Consider the following 20573-nt stretch of genomic DNA (forward strand, 5'->3'; position numbering starts at 1 on the left):
TAGAGAGATTAGTATACCAGGCACATGTCTTAATGCCCAGACCTATAGTTCCCTGCCTGGAGATTCCTTCTATGCTGTCTAAAGCAGTGGCTCTTAAGTTCAACAATACAGAGCACCACCTGGCAGATTGTATTCAAAATATCCAGGCCTTCTGAATGAGAATCCCACAGCTAACATCTAAGAATCCCTGGGTAATTTTGGTGCCACTGGTCCATACTGTAGGAGGCTCATGCAGATGTTTACCAATCTCTTTATCCCCATCCTTTTCTTCTCCCACTCTTTCCAAACCCTGTTCTCTCCATTCTTCCTCTTTGTCTGCCTCTCCCTTGCACCTCTCTCCTCAACTGCCACATTCTCCTAGCTTATTTTCCAACTTTCCCCCAGCCCATCCTCTCTCTTTTCAGCTTAGTAAAAAGACATTGATCAGAGTGCCATCCTAGAGCTTTCTGGAGATGTCTTGCACACTTTAAGCAAGCTGTATTTTTCTCCTGTGTCTAAGTCCAATTCTATGATTTGTAAAGCAAGATTATTGAAGGTTACCAGACCAAAGCAGTGGGGAGAGTGACTGAGGGCTTCCTGTAGGTACCAAGTCACACCACAGACACTCAAGTGCTCATACCAGCTGCCCGGCAAGCTTGAAGCTTGAACAGAGAGCTGGTAGGAAGCAGAAGGCTTGCCATGGGTCAAAATATTCAGCAAATGTTCTCCTAAGAAAGGGGCCAGGTCCTCGGAATGCTTGCCTTGGATGCCAGGGCCACAGGGAACAGCAGTTGGTCACTTGTCCATGTGGGGACCCCATCAAGCCATTCTAGCTGTAAAAGTCATTACAGGAGTGGGAAGTAGACCGATCTCAGCTGTACAAGCCATTACACGATAGCTTAGTATGTTTGCTTCTGAGAAAAATCACTGGCTACTTATGCAACTATTGGAAAGGGAGAGATTAGAATTACAAGCTTCCTTCCTTCAAGCCCTATTTATCTTTGGATCCTAGTGGGATACAGCTGGAATCCAAAATGGAGTCATTTTTTGAGCTCTATTTTTATAGTCCGAAACGGGCTGCTGGTGTGGCGAGAAGCTCACTCTAAATCCATGCTTAAAGATTTATTTTTTCAAATTATATGTCGAGAGGAGGAGCGTGCACACTGGAGTGCAGGTGCCTGTGGAGCCAGCAGCATTAGATCCCCTGGCACTGGGTTTACAGGAAGTTATAAATTCAGATCCTCTGAAAGAGCAGGATGTGCTCTGAACTGCCAAGCCATCTTTCCAGCCCCCAAACCCATCCAAATCTACAAAAGAGCAGATCAAGATCTGGGTGCACGATCCTTAACTGGTCACCCAGTTTTTAGACCATAAGAGAAACTGGAAATAAAATTAGGCCAGAAGTAGAATTCCTCTGGGTCAGTTTTTGATGGCTAAAGCTTCTGTTTCCTGAGCATTAGTGGAAAAGTGAAGGCACCTGTTTAAGTTCCATTTCAACTCCATAGAACAAGTCTGAATCAGTGGTGAGAAAAAAACCAAACACAAAAACCAGTTTTATGTTATATATTGTGAATCTTATTTGTATCCCTAATAATGCCACAGACTGCATTAAGAGAACATCGGGTTACTTCACCCAGTGTTCCACCAGTGATCAACATTTGTAACAGATTACTTTATTACATATGATAGAGAAGAAACTTAAACACAGAGACTTATAGTTTGATGTAGAAGCCTTTAAATAAGGGGCTAGTTGCTAGGCTTAGTTTTAGGCTTAGTTCAGAGGTTTTTATTTATTTCTATATTTTTAAAATTTATTTAATTTGTGTGTGTATGAATGTTTTGCCTGCACATATGTATGTGTGCTATATGCATGCCTGGTTCCCATGAAGGCCAGAAGACATCAGATACCCTGAACGTGGAGTCAGGACAGTTGTGAGCCATGACGTGTATGCTGGGAACTAAATTTGGGTCCTCTGCAAGAGCACAAGTACTGTAAACCACTAGGCCATCGCTCCAGTCCTGATGTTTCTTAAAATGTATAAAATAAGACGTAAAATTTCCTGTGTATGTATGAGTGTGTGTGTGTGTGTGTGTGTGTGTGTGTGTGCACGTGTGTGTGCATGCACTTATGGACGCACATGAAGGTCAGAAGAGGACACAGGATGTTTCCCTCTATCCTCCCCTATCCCTTTGCAGAAGGGTCTCTCCTTGAACCTAGAGTCCATGTTTACTTAGATAACTAGAACTCAGCAAGTTGCAGTGATCCTTTTGTCTTTGCCACTGTTGGAGCTGGAGTAACAAGCCGTGCACAGGATGCCGAGCTTGCTATGGTCCAAACTCCTGAGTGCTAGGGTCCAAACTCCAATCCTTATGATTGTGTAACAAGTGTTCTTAATAACTGAGACATTTTCCAACCCATATGGAACTTTTGGTAACTTCTTGCTAGTGAAATGCCAACATCTCATAGAGGTCTCACACTCAAGTGAAGGCTCCTGCAGGTAACTCTGGTTCTAACAGATTCCACAGTAGACTGAGCATCGTCTGGCATTAAGCATGACAGCTCTTGGGATCAGTCTGGCTTGGGTTATAGGTGAGAGAGGAGCTTTATGACAGTGGGTATGCAGTTTATATAATAAATGTGAAGAAGGGCTGAGTCTGAAAAAGTGAAGCTGTACTCCTGTGCTGAAGGCTAAGGCTCTTTGGAGGGCATGACTCTGGTCTTGTATCAGTCATCTGAGGAAGTTATCTCCACCAAACTTAAAAAACTCTAATCAGGCATTGAAAGATGGGAGTCTGATGAGGCTCTACAGGTCCTGGTGCTGCAAATGGCCATTGTCCAGTGTTACTCACAAGCTGGGCAGACGAGGACCCAGGCAAAGCCTTGCTTCCCCTGGCTTTCATGAGACAGGAGGGGGATGCTATTTGCCAGTGATTGACTTAGCTAGATAAGGCCTGTGCTTTGTAAGCCAGACTGTTTATAGTCATGTGCCTGCTCTGTTTCTCTTTTGAAATTCTAGCCTGTCTTAGATGAGTTCAAGGTGCCAACAGAAGGACTGTGTCCAGGCTTGGGCTTGACAAAGGCAGCCTGGTGGTCAGAAAAATAAATGCAGATGACCCCCAAGAGGGAGGAGGACCTGGATGCAGTTGCCAGGAGTCAGGGTTGTGCTTCCATGGTTTAACTTGAGGGTCTTTCACCAAAGAAGGTGGTGTAACTGGCACAGGCCTGTTCACTGTGAGGAAGCATTTTCCCTGGCACTCTGAAAAAGCTCTTCCCTTGACAATGGGGTTGACCCAGGCAGGCTAAGCCCCTCCTGCTGGTTGCATCTTCTACCACGGGGCTTTATCAATGGCATCTACGGGCTTTGAAATACAGTTATTATCTTTCCAGTCTTTACTTACTACCTTAATCATTACATGTAAGAAGGTTCTGGGGCTTGCCAGCAGGAGGTTCAGATCACAGACATTGTGTCTGAGGTCAGTGGCAGCTGATCATACAGCTAACAGTTTTATCCAGAGAAGTTCTGGACTGAGCCAAGGGGGTCTAAAAGAAGATTTCAGTGAAGTGTTCCAAGACTGCTATAACTGTATTTGAGAAAAACAAAACAAAGCAAAACCAAGGTCTTCATGTACTAATAGAGACAGTTGGGCAGAATCTATGAAATTAGGGCTTTTCTAAAAATCTAGAGTGTTGATATACTCCTTAGAGGACTGTATGCCTCTTCTCAGGGATAGTTTATTCTGTCCTTAAACACATTCCTGTGTGGGATAGTCCTGGCCTAGTAGGGCTATGACTTCATTGCATGGAATGCCCCTCAACTAGACAAGGCTATTTCTGTTGTTCTTGGTCTGGGGATGTACCTCAGTAGAAGAGCACTTGCCTACTCTGTGTGAGATCCTGGGTTCAGTCACTGGTGCCAGTTTTGTCTTCCTTTGTCTTTAATATACTGTTGTGCACAGTACAGTGAGACCTACACCTATAGAGGAACAAGAACACAGAACTTCTCTCTGCGTGTTCCATCACTGTTTCTACTGGTTAGAAGGAGATATCTTGAAACAGAAACTATTTCGTTTCCAACCTAAAGTGAAGACACCATTCAAATAACCCAGTGTTTGGTCAACATAGCAGGGTCAGCAGGGTCCTGGCAGAGACTGAACTTCGCTCTTGACCTAAATTTGTTCCCTGTGTTGCTGCTCCCTCTGCTTCCCTCAGCTGTTCCTGTTTTTCTCTAAACCCTCTCTAGGAATTCAGGCCAGCTCCTTTGATCTAGGCTTTTCTGTGGTGGAGGCTGTGGAATGGGCTGACCAGAGCTTGGCTGGGAGTCCATTAAGAGTACCTCTCCCTTTCTCAGCTCCTAAGAACTATTAATGGCTCCCTGCCTTGTCCATGACTTCCTCTGACACCCTCAGCTCTTGCAAATATGCCACTGATAACCTGACTTTCTCGACTTTCTGTACTTAATTGCCTTCTTGAGTTCTGCTAGTCAAGAATTTGAATTTCATCTGCCAATAATTTGGTCCCCAGACCTACTGCCATTGAGGGCTGGAGTTTCTATCCATTTTGTGCAGTTAAATGACTTGCAACCCATTTGGAATCCAAGTGTAGGCTTCCAACCTGCTTCTCTGGTCCTTTTCATCCTCCTGTGTTTCTTCTACCTCTTCTGGTTCCTCAGGACTCTCTGACTTCTGTTCTTCTTCCTCCTCCTCCTTTAGGTCTTGAAGTTCTTCGGTCTTCTTTACCCCTTCCTGGTATCTAGAGGGCAGAGAGGAACAGTTGAGTCTGGGAGAACCAGACACAGGACATTCTTGCCTGAGGCCCTGGGGGAAGGGACTCAAGAACCCCCAGTTATTGCGCACTTCCTGTGGCTCCATACAACAGGAAAAAGCTGGGAACCACACCACGACTCATGTCAGTACCATTTCCCCTTACTCCTTAGCCATCCTTCCTGTTTATGTGACAGTGTGACAAACTGACTGGGAAAAAATGTGGGACAGGGTCTAATGCTGGTTGTTATCCTACAAAACATTCCCCAGAGATAAGATTGCATTTTCCCTGTAGAACCTAGGAGCTTCAACTTTAGGGGCCCACTCATTTCAGGATACTGGGGTATTTCTCAGATGTGCCAGAGCTTGACATAGGGAGTTACCTTGCTCTCCTGTTTTGGGGAAAAACTTTTCTTAAAGGCCCCTAGTGATTCTTGGGATTACATATTTCCATGAATACAGTATGCTCACTTGTCAGACAGCCAGGTGTCTAACTTTATTTGTTTGATTGGAATGACACCACCCACGACTGAGTGACTACACACAGATACCATGGGGTTCTGTGCCTATGGTAAGCTGGACCTCCCTCAGGAGTCCATGGGGTACCATGCTTAGTTAAAGGTCAGTTTCTATCTTGAGTCCTGGGCCTTTGACCTTGCTCAATGCTCTCTCCCAGTGCCTGGTAGCTGGCCCTGGTTGCTAATGCAGCTTATTTACAGATAGGCAAGGGTGGTGGGACAAGGACAGGAAAGAGGAGCCCAATTTACACAGAAGACCAGAGAAATTCTAGGAAGCTCAGTTGAAGGTGCCCCTGGGCAGCGTTGGCAATAACTACACATGTGTCAGGAAGCCTCAGGCAGCACCAAGAAGAACCTAGCCCAGGCCCTTAATGTTTAGACATTTCTAGGCAGCAGCAGCATTCCTGAAAGAGAGGAGTCTAGTCAAGTCTAGCCATTGTCTGAGCACACCCTGTGGCCTGCTTCCCTGAAGGAGAGGCTTTGGGCCCATTGATAGCTTCCCGAAAACTCCCAAGCAAGCCAGGGTGTGGAAAGCTCTCTTCTGAGTCCTGCCAGGTGCCTTCGGGGTGGCGAGGTCTGACTCACCCTTTGTTGTAGGCTTCTTCCTCTGCCCTGGCCTTGGCCTCCTGGCTCGTCTCCTCCAGGCAGCTTGGGAGTGGCACAGGGGCACACACTTCACAGTTAGCCTCTGCATTTGTCTTTCCACTGTGAGAGAAGGGAAGTGCAGGGCATCATTGCAGGGAGACACTGCACATCTGCAGACAGAACCATATCTTTGGCCTAGTTCCTGATTCAAAGAGACAACTCAGGCTCTTTCACTGGCTTTTTGGTTTTAAAACATCTACCTTGAGATGAGATTTCATAAAGACACAGTCCATGAATTTTCCCCAGACCACTGAGGCAGACCCTACATCAGTTCCTTTAGCCTTGTATCCCAAATCCAACTTTATCCTTATTTGAGGAGGTGCTATGAGTGGACAGGCAAGTGTTACAGGTGGCAGAGCACTGCCACAAGGAGACAGATGGAAATATCATAAGCTGCCCTGTGTCTCATGACTTTCATTTATTCTTTCAACTGTGCCTTGAATATGATAATGTTACTGGTACAAGGCGATATGGATTTACAGGAGGAAAAGAGAAGCCTCTCCCTTTTTTTTTCTAGTGTAGAATTTTGCAAAAGGAAAGGTAATGATATTAATTATGAATTATAATATTTATGAAAGAAACTGTTCAGTGACAGAAAATGACAAGGAGAGGATGGTCACAAAGAGTGGACGGTCACAAAATACCTCTCTGAGGTACTGAAATTGAAGCCCCAGTCTCAGGGATAAAATATCTGTGCAGAGATCATCTGAGGCAAGAGATAGAGAATAGACTTTGAGATGCAAGGGATGCTGGGAGATCCGAGTTGCTGAGAACAATCAATATGGCAGGAGCTAAGTTTGGAACAGAATAAATTGTCGTGCATATGAAGTGTCCGAGAACAGATGTTGGTGGACAGTTGGAGATGCCCAAATGAGGCAGAGATGAGTTCTTCACTAGAAATAGTCGCTTGGTGTTGTAGGAACATAAAGAACAGATGGTGGCTTAAGGAGAGGGCATGAGGACAAAGGAGCTGGATAAAACAACAGAAGTGGCAGTGGGAGAGGTGGGTGCAAGACAGAAGAGGGCAGAGCCTTGGGGCTCACTGTCTTTCACTGCGTCTTCTAAAACTCTGTGTCCCTGGGGGGTGTGATATGCAGGGCTCACAAGGAGCCTTGAGCTAATGGATGAACGTGCTTAACAAAAGGGAAGTAAGAAATGTGCAGCCACAGCTTGAGGATCAGGGGAGCAGGGCGTGACTGGCTGGGCTGCTCGGCTGAATAGGTGGCTCTAGAGTGCAAGCAAATTCAAGCACAGGGAGAAAGAGCCCAGCAGAGGAAATGAGAGAAGGTGGCCAAAGGGACACTGCTTTTAACTAAAGCAATTGAGACCTTAGAAAAGTAAGAGAAACCTCTCCTTAATTGGGACAAAGAGTAGAAGTGAAGGACTGTGGGGCAGTGGAGACCTGACAAAACATGATCTGCCTCCTACCTGGTGACAAAGCTAAAATGTTGTTTGTAAGGGTGATGCCATGAGAGCGTGAGAGGACAGGGATCTGAGAGGGCCGAGAAACAGCAGGAAGTACTAGCGCTGTGTAAATAGTAGGAAAATAAGCACACTGGACAATCCCCTCATGGTTGGGCATGTTTGCAACCTGTCTAATGAATGAATGGAACCAAAAGTTCAAAGGAAGCAACCTAAGAGGTACTTCTTCCCTATGGATTCACTCCACAGCCATCTTGGTGCCCCTAATCCACTAGGAGTGACAGTGTCATGGCCGGAGCCCAGAAACAAAGCCAACTCTGTAAGCTGAGCCTTCCAGCAGGGAGCTAAAGGCTCACCACTGCCTTTCCTTAGGCAGGGTCCAAGCCTCCAACACGCTTCCTACTCTTGATCTCAACTTCTTATCTCTTAGCTTTCTTTCCTTCAGACCTTGAAAGCGTATGTTTCATTAGGCTGGAAACCAAACCCCGTCATGAACAAGGAAGATAATGCTCTAAAAATACCAACTATTCATAACATTTCTCCTCCTGCAAACTGTACTCTCCACTCCTGTTCCCGAGACCTTTGCCTTATGTGCAGTTTCCTATTTGTCCACTGACTGGAGCAAGTGAAGAAAAACACAATTAGAGGCAGGGGCAGGGACGGTTGCTATCTCTGAAGTATATTTCTATGTTAGAAGTGAAATTCGGCCCTCACACTTTCAGCTTCTTGTCTCTATAGCTGCCCATGTTACAGTCCTTAAAGCCAGACAGGTACAAAGAGAACTTGCTGGAGACAGACCTAATTAAACCCCAGGCTCAGAGACCCTAACTAACCAGCCTGAGGTTGGGCAAGCTTGTAACCCCCCCTTGCCTGGCAGGAATGAGGATATTGTAATAGAAAAGATGCCTGTAGCTTCCCTTGGCTATCAGACTGTTAAACCAGTATTCCCTAAGAAAGTGAAATCTCCTCAGGAATCTTATGCCAGCAGAAGATTAGAAGCCTAGGCCAGCCAGAAAGGAAATTGTCTCCCAGAAAAAAACATGTAACTTGCCAGGTCACCCAGTGGAGCTGAGACTGGCAGACCAATGACAGAGGAAGCACACCTTGACCAGAATTGTTGAATTATGTGGCCCTCTACTTAAACCTCTGGCCCTCTACTTAAACCCGACCCTTCTGTCAGGACTATGAACATAGATTGGGTAGAGGGTCGATAGATCTCTGTTTTAATTCCCAATCTAATCATAATGAATAAATCCTTTTCTGCTTTCTACTGTTAATTTGGCCCTTTTAATTGGCTGATTGAGGGTAGGTGATTGAGCCTGACTTGTTAGGGCTGCCAGGGTACAGACTATGACCTTAACTCTAGTAACAGTGTGTGAGAAGGCTCAAATTTAGCCCTGCTGCAGGTTGATGCTGACCCATGCTTCAACTAAGCACTGTCCTTGTGAGGAATTCTTTCCTGGCAGATAAGAAACAATTCCATACTTGCCAACACTCACAGTACTGATGTTGGTTGGGCTGTTCCCTTTGACCCACTAACTTCCTGTCGAGATGAGCTTTCTTCCTTGGGCCCTCTGTCAGTTCTCCTCTGGGGCTCTGCCTGCTGTGTAAGGCCCAAGGCATCTGCTGAATGAAGCTGTTCCCACCACATTCCCATAGCCAGCAACACTCCTTCCTCCACAGACAGCTTCAAGGCTGGGAGAGCCTTGGTTTCACACCAAGCAGGAAGCTGGGCTTGGAAGTGGGACAAATATAGTGATGTGCAAGTGTTGTCGTTATTTTCTGATTTTTAGACCAAGCTTTGGAGTCCCCTAAGTATCTTCTCCAACTACCTGGAAGTTTCTCCTTGTGTATCTTTAGGACTCGGGTCAAATCCTCTTTACTCTGGGACCTTTATTGATGTTCTACTGTCTCCCAGGCCAACTGACTAAAATGGATCTGTCACCATACTTCCAGAACAAAGGAAGAATGTTCCACACCCCGCACATCCCCTCCCTGGGACTTTGATCAAGGAATGGCCTATGTTTGAAAGGTGCCTGGTGCAGACTACAGTTCTTTTGTTCCTCCAACCCCTCAATGATATGCCTGATCCTTGCTTATGAAGTTAGTAAGAAGACAGGTCCTACCTGTAAGTAAGGACGTCCATAAAACCTAAAACTTGGGTTAGGCTAAGAGAATCCATATTAAGCTCTGTAAGAGAGCCGAGCACAACCTGTGCCCTCCCCAGAAATCACTGGGTGGACTTTAGTGTTCGTCCTCACCCTGGGATCCTGTGCCTTCTTTCTGGGGTGAGTCATTAAACTGTGGCTGTTTTTTTATCACTGTGCTCAGTTCAAAAGTAAATTGTAAGCCAAGCCAGTTGTCAGTTTATTCGTGAACAATATTCAAACCTTTCTAAAAGGCAGGTCTTGCTTCTTGGGCTCAGAAATACTGCTAAATCATCTCAGTTCAGTGGCTTTCTTTGATAAACCCCAGCCAGAGAACCTGAATCATGGGACTGTCCTTACCCCCTCACATCCAGTCCCAGATTCTTGAGTAATAAGTATTCTGGGGTATAATTTTCTCCAGGATATAAACAATAAGGGGATAGATTGTTTGCTGTACAGATTTACTGACCTTGTTGCTTCAAAAGCACGAAAGACATCGATTTTAAAGACCATAGTTAACATGGCACTGTGACATGCTAGCATCGTGGCCTGTTCATAAAACTAATCTGCTAACACTCCCACATCACAGCTTTGCTGTCCCTTGGGAGTGGTCCTGCACACACCCTCCACTCCCCTGTTCTGTCCTATACTCCATGCCTATCTACTCACTGGTTCTCTCCCAAAGACTTCTCTTTTCTACCCTTTCCTCTGTAGTCACAATGAATGTCCTCTGGTTTTCTATTAGGAGGTTATGAGCATGAGCTATGGCATCTTTTAGCTGTATAAGGTCAGGGAGTGTATCTCTGGGCATCATCTTCCTCATCGATAAGACAGAGATGTTAATAATGTATCCACCTCATGAGGTCCTTAGCAGGGTTAACAAGAAATGGACAGCAATTAGGATAAAAGGTGCCTGGCATACAGAGAATGAGTTATAGCTAGTAACACTGAATTGTCATCACCATCACCATAGTCATCATCTTTCTCTGAATTCACTGCTACCTCGAAATGCTGTTTATCTCCTATTCACCTAGTTGATGATAAAACCTTCAGGCTTAACTTTAAAAGCAGATTCTTAGGGGGAACTATTTTCTGAGCCCTGACCCTTCTTACACCCACACAGGGTTAGGGGCACATTTTCTCATGTGTTGGTCCCTTAGCAACCACACTTCCTTATGACAACAATGATCACACCATGGAATAATAGGCTGCTTCCCGTCCGACTTTCCCACTAGGCTGGTACTCCTTGAGCACATTCCACGAGGCTGACCTGAAAGCACATGTCAAAAGAATGAAAGAATAAAAGACCACAGACATACAGCTCCTCCTATGTGCATCTTTCAGGGTAACTGAAACCCTCTCTCTAGCCATATGTTTAAATGTATACATTTCTAGACATTTGATGAGTTGAAGAGTGGTTTGTTATGAGATGACCTGCAAGAGCAAGACTCAATGCTCTAAGCTCACATGAAACACTATTGTCAGCTGCTTTGTACTGTGAACTGGCCACAGGCTACTCTATTGTCCTATTGCGTGCCTAGTCAGTTCTCTCCCTTATATGGAATACTTAGGAAATGGCGAATTATTTAACATGAAGCTCAATGCAACTATGAATGTCTGATAAATTATAACACATTATTTCTCTTCAAAATGACTAGGCAAACTGGAATATGTGGCATCTGCATATAAGAAAAGAAGACATGAATTTATTTTCACTGGCAAATTGTTTCATGATTGGCCTCTTGGGGATCTATGATGCATACAATTCTATGCATTTGGAGAAAAAAGCAAGTTAGCACCTCTCATAAGTCCATAGGAAGGAGCTGCTATTATTTGGAGTCTCCAGAGTCTCTCTTCCATTAGACCTCCATGCCCTTTTTGCAGCCACCTTTATTTGGATATATTTCCAGTAGCGAAGTGTACCATGTATACATGGCCAATGGCAATTTCGAGTTAGCTTAAGAGGGAGATACAAAATCCCTCCTGGAAACCTCTGGCTTGAGTCTGAGTCTCACTTGGGCCTTTTAGCTCCTGATTCCAAGCCTGTGAATGGCATCACCATCCCTAATCCTCACTCAGTTACTCTGCAGGTTGGGGGCTGTCCTGCAGATTCTCCTGTCGAGGACATCTTGAGTGCTTACTAATCCCCAGTGTCTTGGACATGAGCGGTCAGCTGGCCTGAACATTAGTTTGAATGAGAGTCTATCAAGGAGGGCAGGGACCTAGATCTTCTGCTTTGGCCGGGTCTGTAGGCATAGATCTGAAAGAGGCCCTTGATGGAAGTGCTCTAACGTGGACTTGTGAGCCCAAAGTGAAGGCTGACAGAATTTCAGAGAGTGTAAGTGATCATTTCTCTGTAGGTTCAGAGGCCATGACTTAGGCATTGTGGCTTTATATGGTAAGACTTGTAACATTAGATACTTTTATTTAGTGACTCATTTGTCATCTCTTGATAGTTTTCCTTGAGTGATCAAGAAGCGAGAGGAAAGAAGAGGATACACTCCATGATCTGAAGAAAGGACTATATGCTGGTAGGTGGCAAAGGGTGTAAATACTGGGCAAATGTTGACAGTAACCAGAGGGGTCCTTAGTGGGACCTTGGCAGTCACACATCCTGAGAGTGAGGAACACAGGCTGTCTTGAGGCAGAGAGTTTGGGAGCTTCTCTGAACTGACAGAGACCAGCATTCACGTTCACAGCCAGGCAGACAACACACAGTCTTCAACAGAAAGTGGAGGCCGCGTCGAGGTAAAGAAGAAATAAGGTCTACACTCCACCAACTGAGGAAAGGCGCAAAGAGAGCCCTGAGAGGTGGAAGCTGTGACCCAGATGTTTCCCAAGGAGCAAATGTAAAAGTTCACAACATAAGCTGTAAGCTCCTCCCATGACAGAGGAATACCCATAATGCTCTGGCTTAGCAGTGAATGACCTGCAAATTGCTTGGAGGCCTGGGGAAACCAGGCCTGGGAGCTAATGTGTCTTCTTTCCCACTACTTGATAGAAAGAAGACTTTTTAAAAAAATATTTTCTTTCTTTTTATTTATTTTATTTATATTAGTACACTGTAGCTGTCAGACACACCAGAAGAGGGCATTGGATCCCATTACAGATAGTTGTGAGCCACCTTGTGGTTGCTGGGAATTGAACTCAGGATCGCTGGAAGAGCAGTAAGTGCTCTTAACCACTGAGCCATCTCTCTAGCCCGAAAGAAGACTTTTTAAAAAGGAATTTACCTTTCCCAAAATTATTGTGCTTTGGGGATCCCTACCCCCTCTACAATAGTTTAAACCCATACAATAATTCTATTCCCAAATGGAAGAAATGTATTCATCTTCCTCTGGTCTTGTCTAGGATTCCAGGACCTGGCAGCCATTTGCTCCAAGCCTAATGACGGCATCACCATGGAGTGGCCAGAGTCAAGGGAACCAGAGAGATAAAACCTTGCCACACTGGAGCAGCATACCCTGAACTTGCTATCTAAGCCCTGTTGAATTGAGGTGTGTGTGTGTGCGTGTGTGTATCCCCAAGGAACCCCAGCTAATGAGGAGGCTTCCTACCTTCCAGGGGCTCTTAGGCAGGGTGTAGTTGGCCTCAGCTACAGTATCTTCCTGGTCCAAAACTTTTACACATGAGATCTGAAACCTTGGTGGGTCTCAGAGAACTATTCATTTCCCCCCTAGAACTTTAGTTTCTTTCTATTTCATTTTTGGTTTGAAAATGAGAGGAAAGAAAGCAAGTCAGAAGTTTTCCTTAAGGATTCCCAATATTAAGTGGAAAACAAAGAAACTTACTTTTCCAAAAGTGCAGGCAGCGCTGGGGAGACGGAGATGTTGCTTTTCCCGTTGGGCGATTCAGACTGGATGGAAACAGGACTGAGGATGAGTGAGGCAGCCAGGCCTCTGGCACTGGGGAGGGCTGCAACTCTCCCTTCTCTTTCCTTTCATCTCCCCCACCCCCAATGCTTTCCATCTGCATTCTGAGGCTCCATCCTAGCAGGGAGCCTTCAGTGTTCCTCTGCCCCATTCCCTGAGGACCAGACAGCCTCCTACCCAGTGTGGGCTTAGAATTCCTTGGGATGGATTCACACAAGCACCACTGCTCCCACAGGTACTGTTCCAAGCACAAACCTCAGGAGGTGCCTAATGTCACAATGTGCCCAAGCTGGCAAACATTTCTGTGAAGTTACCTCATGCTGGTCTGCTGCAGTGGGGATGGTCAAAGCATAGGCTTTCAACTCTGTGCCCATGCTAAAATCACCACAGTGGGATAACAGTACTGATCCATTCCAGAATTCTGGGCTGGGACCCATGATCAGGGTGATTGAAATCAATGCAGCCTTTGTGATTTTAAAGTGTAGTTTTTGTCAACCACTCATGTAAAGGTATACATTCAGAAACCATGTATCTATGAAAAAAAACCTGTTGCTAACTAGCCTTTTCTAGACTCTTCAAAGAATTTTTTTTAGTTTAAAAGATTTTGTGTATGAATGTATGTCTATGCACCATAAACTTACATTGCACTTGGTGGCCATATCAAGGTGCTGGATCCCCTGGGACTGGAAATACAGATGTTTGTGAGCTGCCATGTGGGTGCTGGGGATTGAACCTGGGTCCTTTGGAAAAGTAGATGCTCATAACTGCTGAGCCATTTCCCCAGGACCTTCAGGTTTCTTTGTATTGGTGATTTGGAAGTATAAGTTCATTTCACAGACAAAATACTTAGAAGGCAAAAAAAAAAAAAAAAAAAAAAAAAAAAAAAAAAAAAAAAAAAAAAAAAAAAAAATTAACAGTGATTGCTAGCTATGGGTACATGGAGCTTTCGAGCTTGACTTGACCAGTCTCTTTCACACGGAACCTCCCTCTGCACAGCTGTGCTAGAATGCACAATGATTAGAGAAATCACTGGAAGAAGGTATTTAAAGGTTTTAGAGAGAAGTCACTAGATTCACAAAGACTTTAGGTGTAAAAAAGATTTTCTTATATATTGAAATTGTCTTCATCTAGAATAAAGTAGTCATTTTCCTCTGCCTTTCCTTTTATACTCTGTAGAAATATTTAAAAATAAAGAAGAAAATGTATTTGTTTTATTGTTGTTCAGAAATGACCATGATTATGATGATAAATTTTTAATTATTAACTTGCCACAGCCTGGAGTCTTCTGGGAAGACAGCCTCAATTGAGGAATGGCCTAGATCAGCTTGGTCTGTGGTCATGCCTGGGGGGTGGGGTGCTAGTTAGTGTAAGAAGGGCCAGCTCTGGTCTGTGGATGAGATGGCTGAGTCCTGCCTTGATATACCCTTAATGATGGACGATAGCCTGAAATTGTAAGCCAAATAAACCCTTTTCCCCCTAACTTTATTTTTGTGAAGATGTTTTATTTTATTACAACAAAAATAAACCTACAACAATTATTAAATTTCAAATGATTTTTCATGATTTTCAAAATTTAAAAGTCCATTTTAAGAAATACAAGACGGAATGATATTACATATGCCCCAACACATGTGTTTATTTTACATAGAAGCTGCTATTTCTTCTCTATAAATCATGAGTGAGAAGTCTACAGAAATTCTTTATGATGGTATTTACAGTTTGCTGCCAATCTCCTGTTGATAAGCAGTGCTACTTTCAGGGTTCCATTGTTGGAAACAATGGTGTAGTGACTTAGGACAGGATGAGACCCAGTTCATGAACTCCAGCTCTGCAGTCCGCGTTTTGCTTCAGCTATATCTGACACAACCCACTGTATGTCTTGGAGGTGCTTTTTAAAAAGCATACCCTCCTTAAAGAAGCAGGCTTGGTTTCATTTAAAGAGGTAACTGCTTATACTTCCTGAGCCATCTGGGCTTTGCTTGAGAGCACAGAGATCTCTTCTCAGAAAGCAGGGTGGGCTACACTGGGTTGCTTTGTGTACCTCTTTTAATATGCTGGAAATGTCCTTTCCCTGCTGACCCTGTACCCATCCATGACCCCTTCACAGTAGGCATGTGAGGGAAAGGTAGAAATGGGCAGGCAACACCATACTCACCAGAGCTGGGAGGGAGGGTATGGGTGATGAACTGGGGGCTTGGCCAGGCAGGTTCAAGGCATTAAACTTGGGAACCACAGCAACGCTGACCCTCCTGCGGGGCATGTTCTGCGGGAAGAGAAGCAATTCAGGCCTTCTGTCTTGAGAAGAACAACAATCCTGGTTCTGAGGGCACTAGGAAAGCTTGCTAACTTCTACCATTCAATAGATAAGTTGGTTTGGTGGTGGTGATGATGTTAGGAATCAGTGTGAAGACTGAACCAACGCTGACCCAAATTTTCTGTTGATCATGAGTGATCTCTCAACACATCCCCATTTTACATTTTGAGACTCCATTCTCTGAGTACCATCCTAGATAATGTGAAAAACTGTCTATGGCAAAACCGAAATGCATGCATCATTTCACATCCAGTTAATGAAGAGTTGGGAAGACTACACCTGAGTAAGAAAGATGGTGTGTCAGAGGCCATGTGAGCAAATGTGAAATCTGAAGACCCTACTTGTACCCACAGGTCCAAGAGTGAATGACCATTGGATGACCATGAAAACTTCTGACATGTTTCTTCTGGGAGCCCTGGAGCTCCTCAGCCATGCATACCTTTCCCATTGTGAGGGACATAGATCGTGCTGTGCGAGGAACTCCATCTTCTATAGTAGAAAACAGAAAAAATTTGGTGTGAGTTTCAGGTGGGGGACCAATAAGACATAGACAGAAACTAAACCAAGCTATGCATGGGTCGTAAATGGCCTTGGCAGGAATGGCTCAGAGATCTGGGCACTGGGGACCCTTTATTGTCTGATGTTCACAGTCTAAAAGCATCTGCAGCAAAGGGCTGTCTTGACTAAACATTTATTCTAACTCCACCAGACACTACAAGAAGCCCCTTTCTTGGGTTTCTGGGCTTCATTTGAAGTGTCTCTGGGATTACCCAGATGGTATGTGAACTGGACTCTGAAGCATTCTGACTCATTCCATGATCACTCAAAGGAGGAATGATTGGTGACGCTATAAACAAGGAGGATGTGATGTTAAGAATGAAAAGTCACTAATAGAAGTCATTTCAATGTGTTACCTACACCATGACTTAGAATAAAGGAAGCTACCACTTTAAGAACTTTTTCTCCTTACCGTGTATATCAAATGATATCATTCATATTTGGTGTTCAACACCATACCTGCATAAGAGTACTACCAGAAAACAACTGGATACATTAAAAGTATTCTCATTTTTCAAAAATGTAAATCTTGCCCCTTTGAATATATTTTCAAATATGATTTGTTCAAAATTATCAGAAAAGTATCATCAAGGTCAGTTGGGTTCTCATTACTTTTAAGGTCTTCACTTATCCTTTTTCTTTTCTTCTTTCTTTTCTTTTCTCTTCTGTGTGTCTGTGATGTATGCACCCAGACATGTGTGTGTATATGTGTGTGTTCATGCTCAAACAGGTCAGAGGTCAACACTGGGCACTTTTTTCCTATCTCTGTCTACCTTATTTATATATGTATTTTTTTTTTTTTTGAGACAAGGCTTCTTACTGAAGCTGGATCTTGCTCCTTCAGCTTAGACTGGCTGGACAGAGAGGTCCTGGGATTTGCCTGCCTCCAGTTCCTCAGAGCTGGAGTTATAAGTGTGCACCACAATGCTTGAGTTTTGTATGGGTGCTGGGGATTCAAACTCTGGTCCCCATGTTTGCACAGCCAGGGTTTGCACCCACCAGGCCGTGTCTTCATTCCATATTTTTTATGTTTGCATTTCATGTGAATTGTATTTTTCCCTGATAGACTTTACTATTCTGCTGAATCCAGTGATTGTGTCTCTCTTCAGCTGTGATAGATGCTACGTTATTTCTTTGAAGATTTTCTGTGCCTAATTTCCCCCTTATGAACCATGTGGCAAATGGATTGTAGGCTCTCCCCCATACTCCATGTGTCAAAAACCTGCTTTCATGTTTTAATCACTGTATCCATTCGACTGCATTTTGGGTAACTCTTTCAAATCTTTCAGTCAATATGAACAGGTTAATATTCTAGAAGGGTGGTGCTCATCAGATCAGAAGGAAGAAAATCAGGGTCATGTGCACACTAGTTCTTATGAAGTTCAGGCCAGATGTGACTCGGCTCATCCACAAAGCCCTCCACAATGTCTGATCTATCTTCTAGGGAAGGTTTTCTCAACCTGTGGGTCAAGACCTCTTTTGGAGTTAAATGACCCTTTCAAGGGGTTGCATAACAGATAGCTTACATATTAGATATTTACATTATTATTTATAACAGTAGAAAATTATAGTTGTAAAATAGCAATGAAAATAATTTTATGATTAGGGGTCACTGCAACATGAGGAACCCTGTTAAAGGTTGCAGCATTAGTAAGGTTGAGAACCACGGCTCTAGGGGATGGAAAATAAGTCAAGGGAGAGGAATTCAGAATACTGAGAAACCTCCTCTACCATGGCTATCGCACCTACCAAGTCTCCCTCACCCCTGACTTCTTGTTTTGAGGAGTTCTAGTTCTGTCATAACTATTATTTGATCCTGTGTTTCCCATCTGCCTTTCCATGTCTCTGCTGATTTTAAAATTCTGATTACTTGACTATCTGATGCTCACAGATGTAATATTATATTTGGTGGGTCTAATGATTTGTGTTCACGGTGGGCGGTTCCATTGTGTATCTCCGCTGTGAACTCGTCTTCGCCCAGGCCTACGGAGGATTCTGTGTGTACTGGTGCAGGGTGTGCCTCTCCGCAGTGGCTGACTGTGCTTCTGGAGACCTCCTCCTGCTGTTCTTTCCAATTCTCCCCAGATTACACCACTGTGGCTGTCATTCATGTACTTTCTCTAAGAGGAAGGAGAGAGTATTTTTGTTTCCTCCCAGGGTACAGGGTGAAACAGGCAAGCTTCCGTATTTGCTTCTCTGCTGGCTGGTGAGGGAGGCTTTTCATTCCTTACAGAGATTCTGTCCTGAGGCACAGTCCCTAGGTCTCAGCTTGGCACATGGAGCTCATTGTCCACTCTGGCACCAGGGCTCAAAGGTTGCTTTCAGATAGTACTGAAGGCAAACAGTTCCAGATAAGCAGGGTGGCTCTGACTCCAGCAAACCACAGGGTCCGTGTGGTTTCAGTTCTCTTCTTGGTTCTGGCTGTTTCCATTCCCTTCTTGTGGGCTCAGCTGTTCTTTTAGACGCCTTGTTTTATTTTGTCCAGCAGGAAGTTTAAGCATTTTGGTTAAAGGATTTTTAAGTTTTCTGGTCACCCCAAAAAGTAGAACCAGAAAAAATTCTCTATATGTGAAGAGTTCAAATACATTTCCAATCTTGCAGCTGGGATAATCAGAGAATTTACAAAATAGAAGTACACGTGTTTAACATGAAAAGGCACTGTGAATCAAAACTATGAGATAAAACAATTTATGTCTATGAAATTATAAATATATTTCAGAAGAAAGAACAAGTTTGGCAGTCAGTGTACACCAAATCTCAGCCATTAGCATAGTCCACTAAATGACTGTCGATGAATTACTGGAAAATAATTTATTTATAAATATTTACTTTCTCTAATCTAGTAATGCTTTAATTTAATTAGATTTTTAGTTAGCAAGCAAAAGAATATATTTTATTATAACATTTTCACACATTGCGCATATCTGCCCACCTCACTGCCCTCCCTGTCCCTTGCCCACTTGTCCCCTTTCACTCTAAAAATAGTACCCCCTCTTTCAGCTAGTATTTATATTTCTAGAAGTTTGTTCAAGGGAAATAACCCAAAATAATCAGCATGTTGCATGTTCCAAAACTGTGGCTTTTATGAGCAACTTCTGTGTTTAATCAGGGATCTTTTATTTCATTACCGTCTTCAGTCTCAGCCATAGACAGACTGCCAGAAGTCATGTAAAGGCTTTTCAAAAAATATACTGTTCAGGCCTGGAAAGATGGCTTAGTGGTTAAGAGCACTGGCTGCTCTTTCAGAGAACCCAGGTTCAATCCCCAGCACCCACATGGCAGCTCACACCTGTCTGTAACTCCAGTTCCAGGGGATTTGACATTAATGCACATGAACACAAGAAAGATGTTGTTAGAGAATGGTCATGGCACATCACACAGACAAACTGCTGACCTAGATTCACCAATGCTCGTCTCTCTGCAACAGCCACAGTGGAGGAAGAGCTTGGAAAAAAACAAAGTGGGTCCAAATATCTCCAGCCATTATTCTTTGGAAGACTTGGCTCTTAAAGACCTTTGGTCTTGCTAGCACTTTCTCAACCCCTAGACTGGATCATGGGACTCTACAGAGCTCATCTTATCCCAGAAGTCTGCTTGCTGTATTTCTCTGTGGGTGAATGCGGTGTATGCTATGTGCCATGTATGTGAGGGAGTATGTGCATATAGAAGCCAGAGTGTCTCCCTTTATTGCTCACCACCGTATTTTCTGAGACAGGGCCTCTCACTGAACCTCGAGTTCATCAATTCTCTAGATTAGCTAGTTAGCAAGCTTCGGGGACCTACCTATCTCTTCCTCCCCAGCACTGGAGTAACAGATCTGTTTGGCTGCATCTGGCTTTGCACACAGGAGCCAGGGATCTGAACTCAGGTCCTCATGCTTACATGGCGAGCACTTTCCCACTGAGCCATCTCCCCAGCTCAGGAAGTCTGCTTACTTTTGTTAGCACTAGTACTGGGGTTATGTCATGTGGGGCACCAAAAGTGCTCAGAAAGCATCTTAGAATGGATGAACGAGACCCCTGGGTAGCCAATTATCCCATGGAGCATTTAGGGTTTTATTTTAGACAGGCTCTTGTTAGATAGTCCGAGCTGGCCTCAAACTCACGGTAATCCTGTCTTTGCCTCCCAAGTGCTAGGATTATAAGATTCCACTGTGATGACAGTCACTTCATCCGCAAAATTCTGGTACATTGGTTTGCAGGAGACATGAACCTTGTGCTGCAGAAATAATGACCGGAACCAACATGCTAGAATTTTCTTGGAATCGACTCTCCATTTGTAGCAGAGAGCGGTTTGTTAGGGACCCAGATGCCTGAGGCTGGGGAACCTGGCTGCCAAGATCCGAAGCAGACAGCCC

General features: G+C 44.2%; 1 protein-coding gene across 8 annotated transcripts in view; it reads right to left on the reverse strand.

The window, feature by feature from the left end:
• Nucleotides 1-20573, reverse strand: part of Irag1 (inositol 1,4,5-triphosphate receptor associated 1) — a 109784-nt gene that overhangs the window by 3393 nt on the left and 85818 nt on the right. For all 8 annotated transcript variants that reach the window (XM_076940947.1, XM_076940942.1, XM_076940944.1 and 5 more), the window contains 5 exons: nt 16098-16147; nt 15500-15607; nt 13264-13328; nt 5844-5963; nt 4592-4729 (listed from right to left, as the gene is read on the reverse strand). In XM_076940947.1, coding sequence (XP_076797062.1) covers nt 4592-4729; nt 5844-5963; nt 13264-13328; nt 15500-15607; nt 16098-16147 — 481 coding nt within the window. The remainder of the gene's footprint in view (nt 1-4591; nt 4730-5843; nt 5964-13263; nt 13329-15499; nt 15608-16097; nt 16148-20573) is intronic.

The sequence above is a fragment of the Arvicanthis niloticus genome, chromosome 1 (genome assembly GCF_011762505.2).
Source record: "Arvicanthis niloticus isolate mArvNil1 chromosome 1, mArvNil1.pat.X, whole genome shotgun sequence".
NCBI lineage: Eukaryota > Metazoa > Chordata > Mammalia > Rodentia > Muridae > Arvicanthis > Arvicanthis niloticus.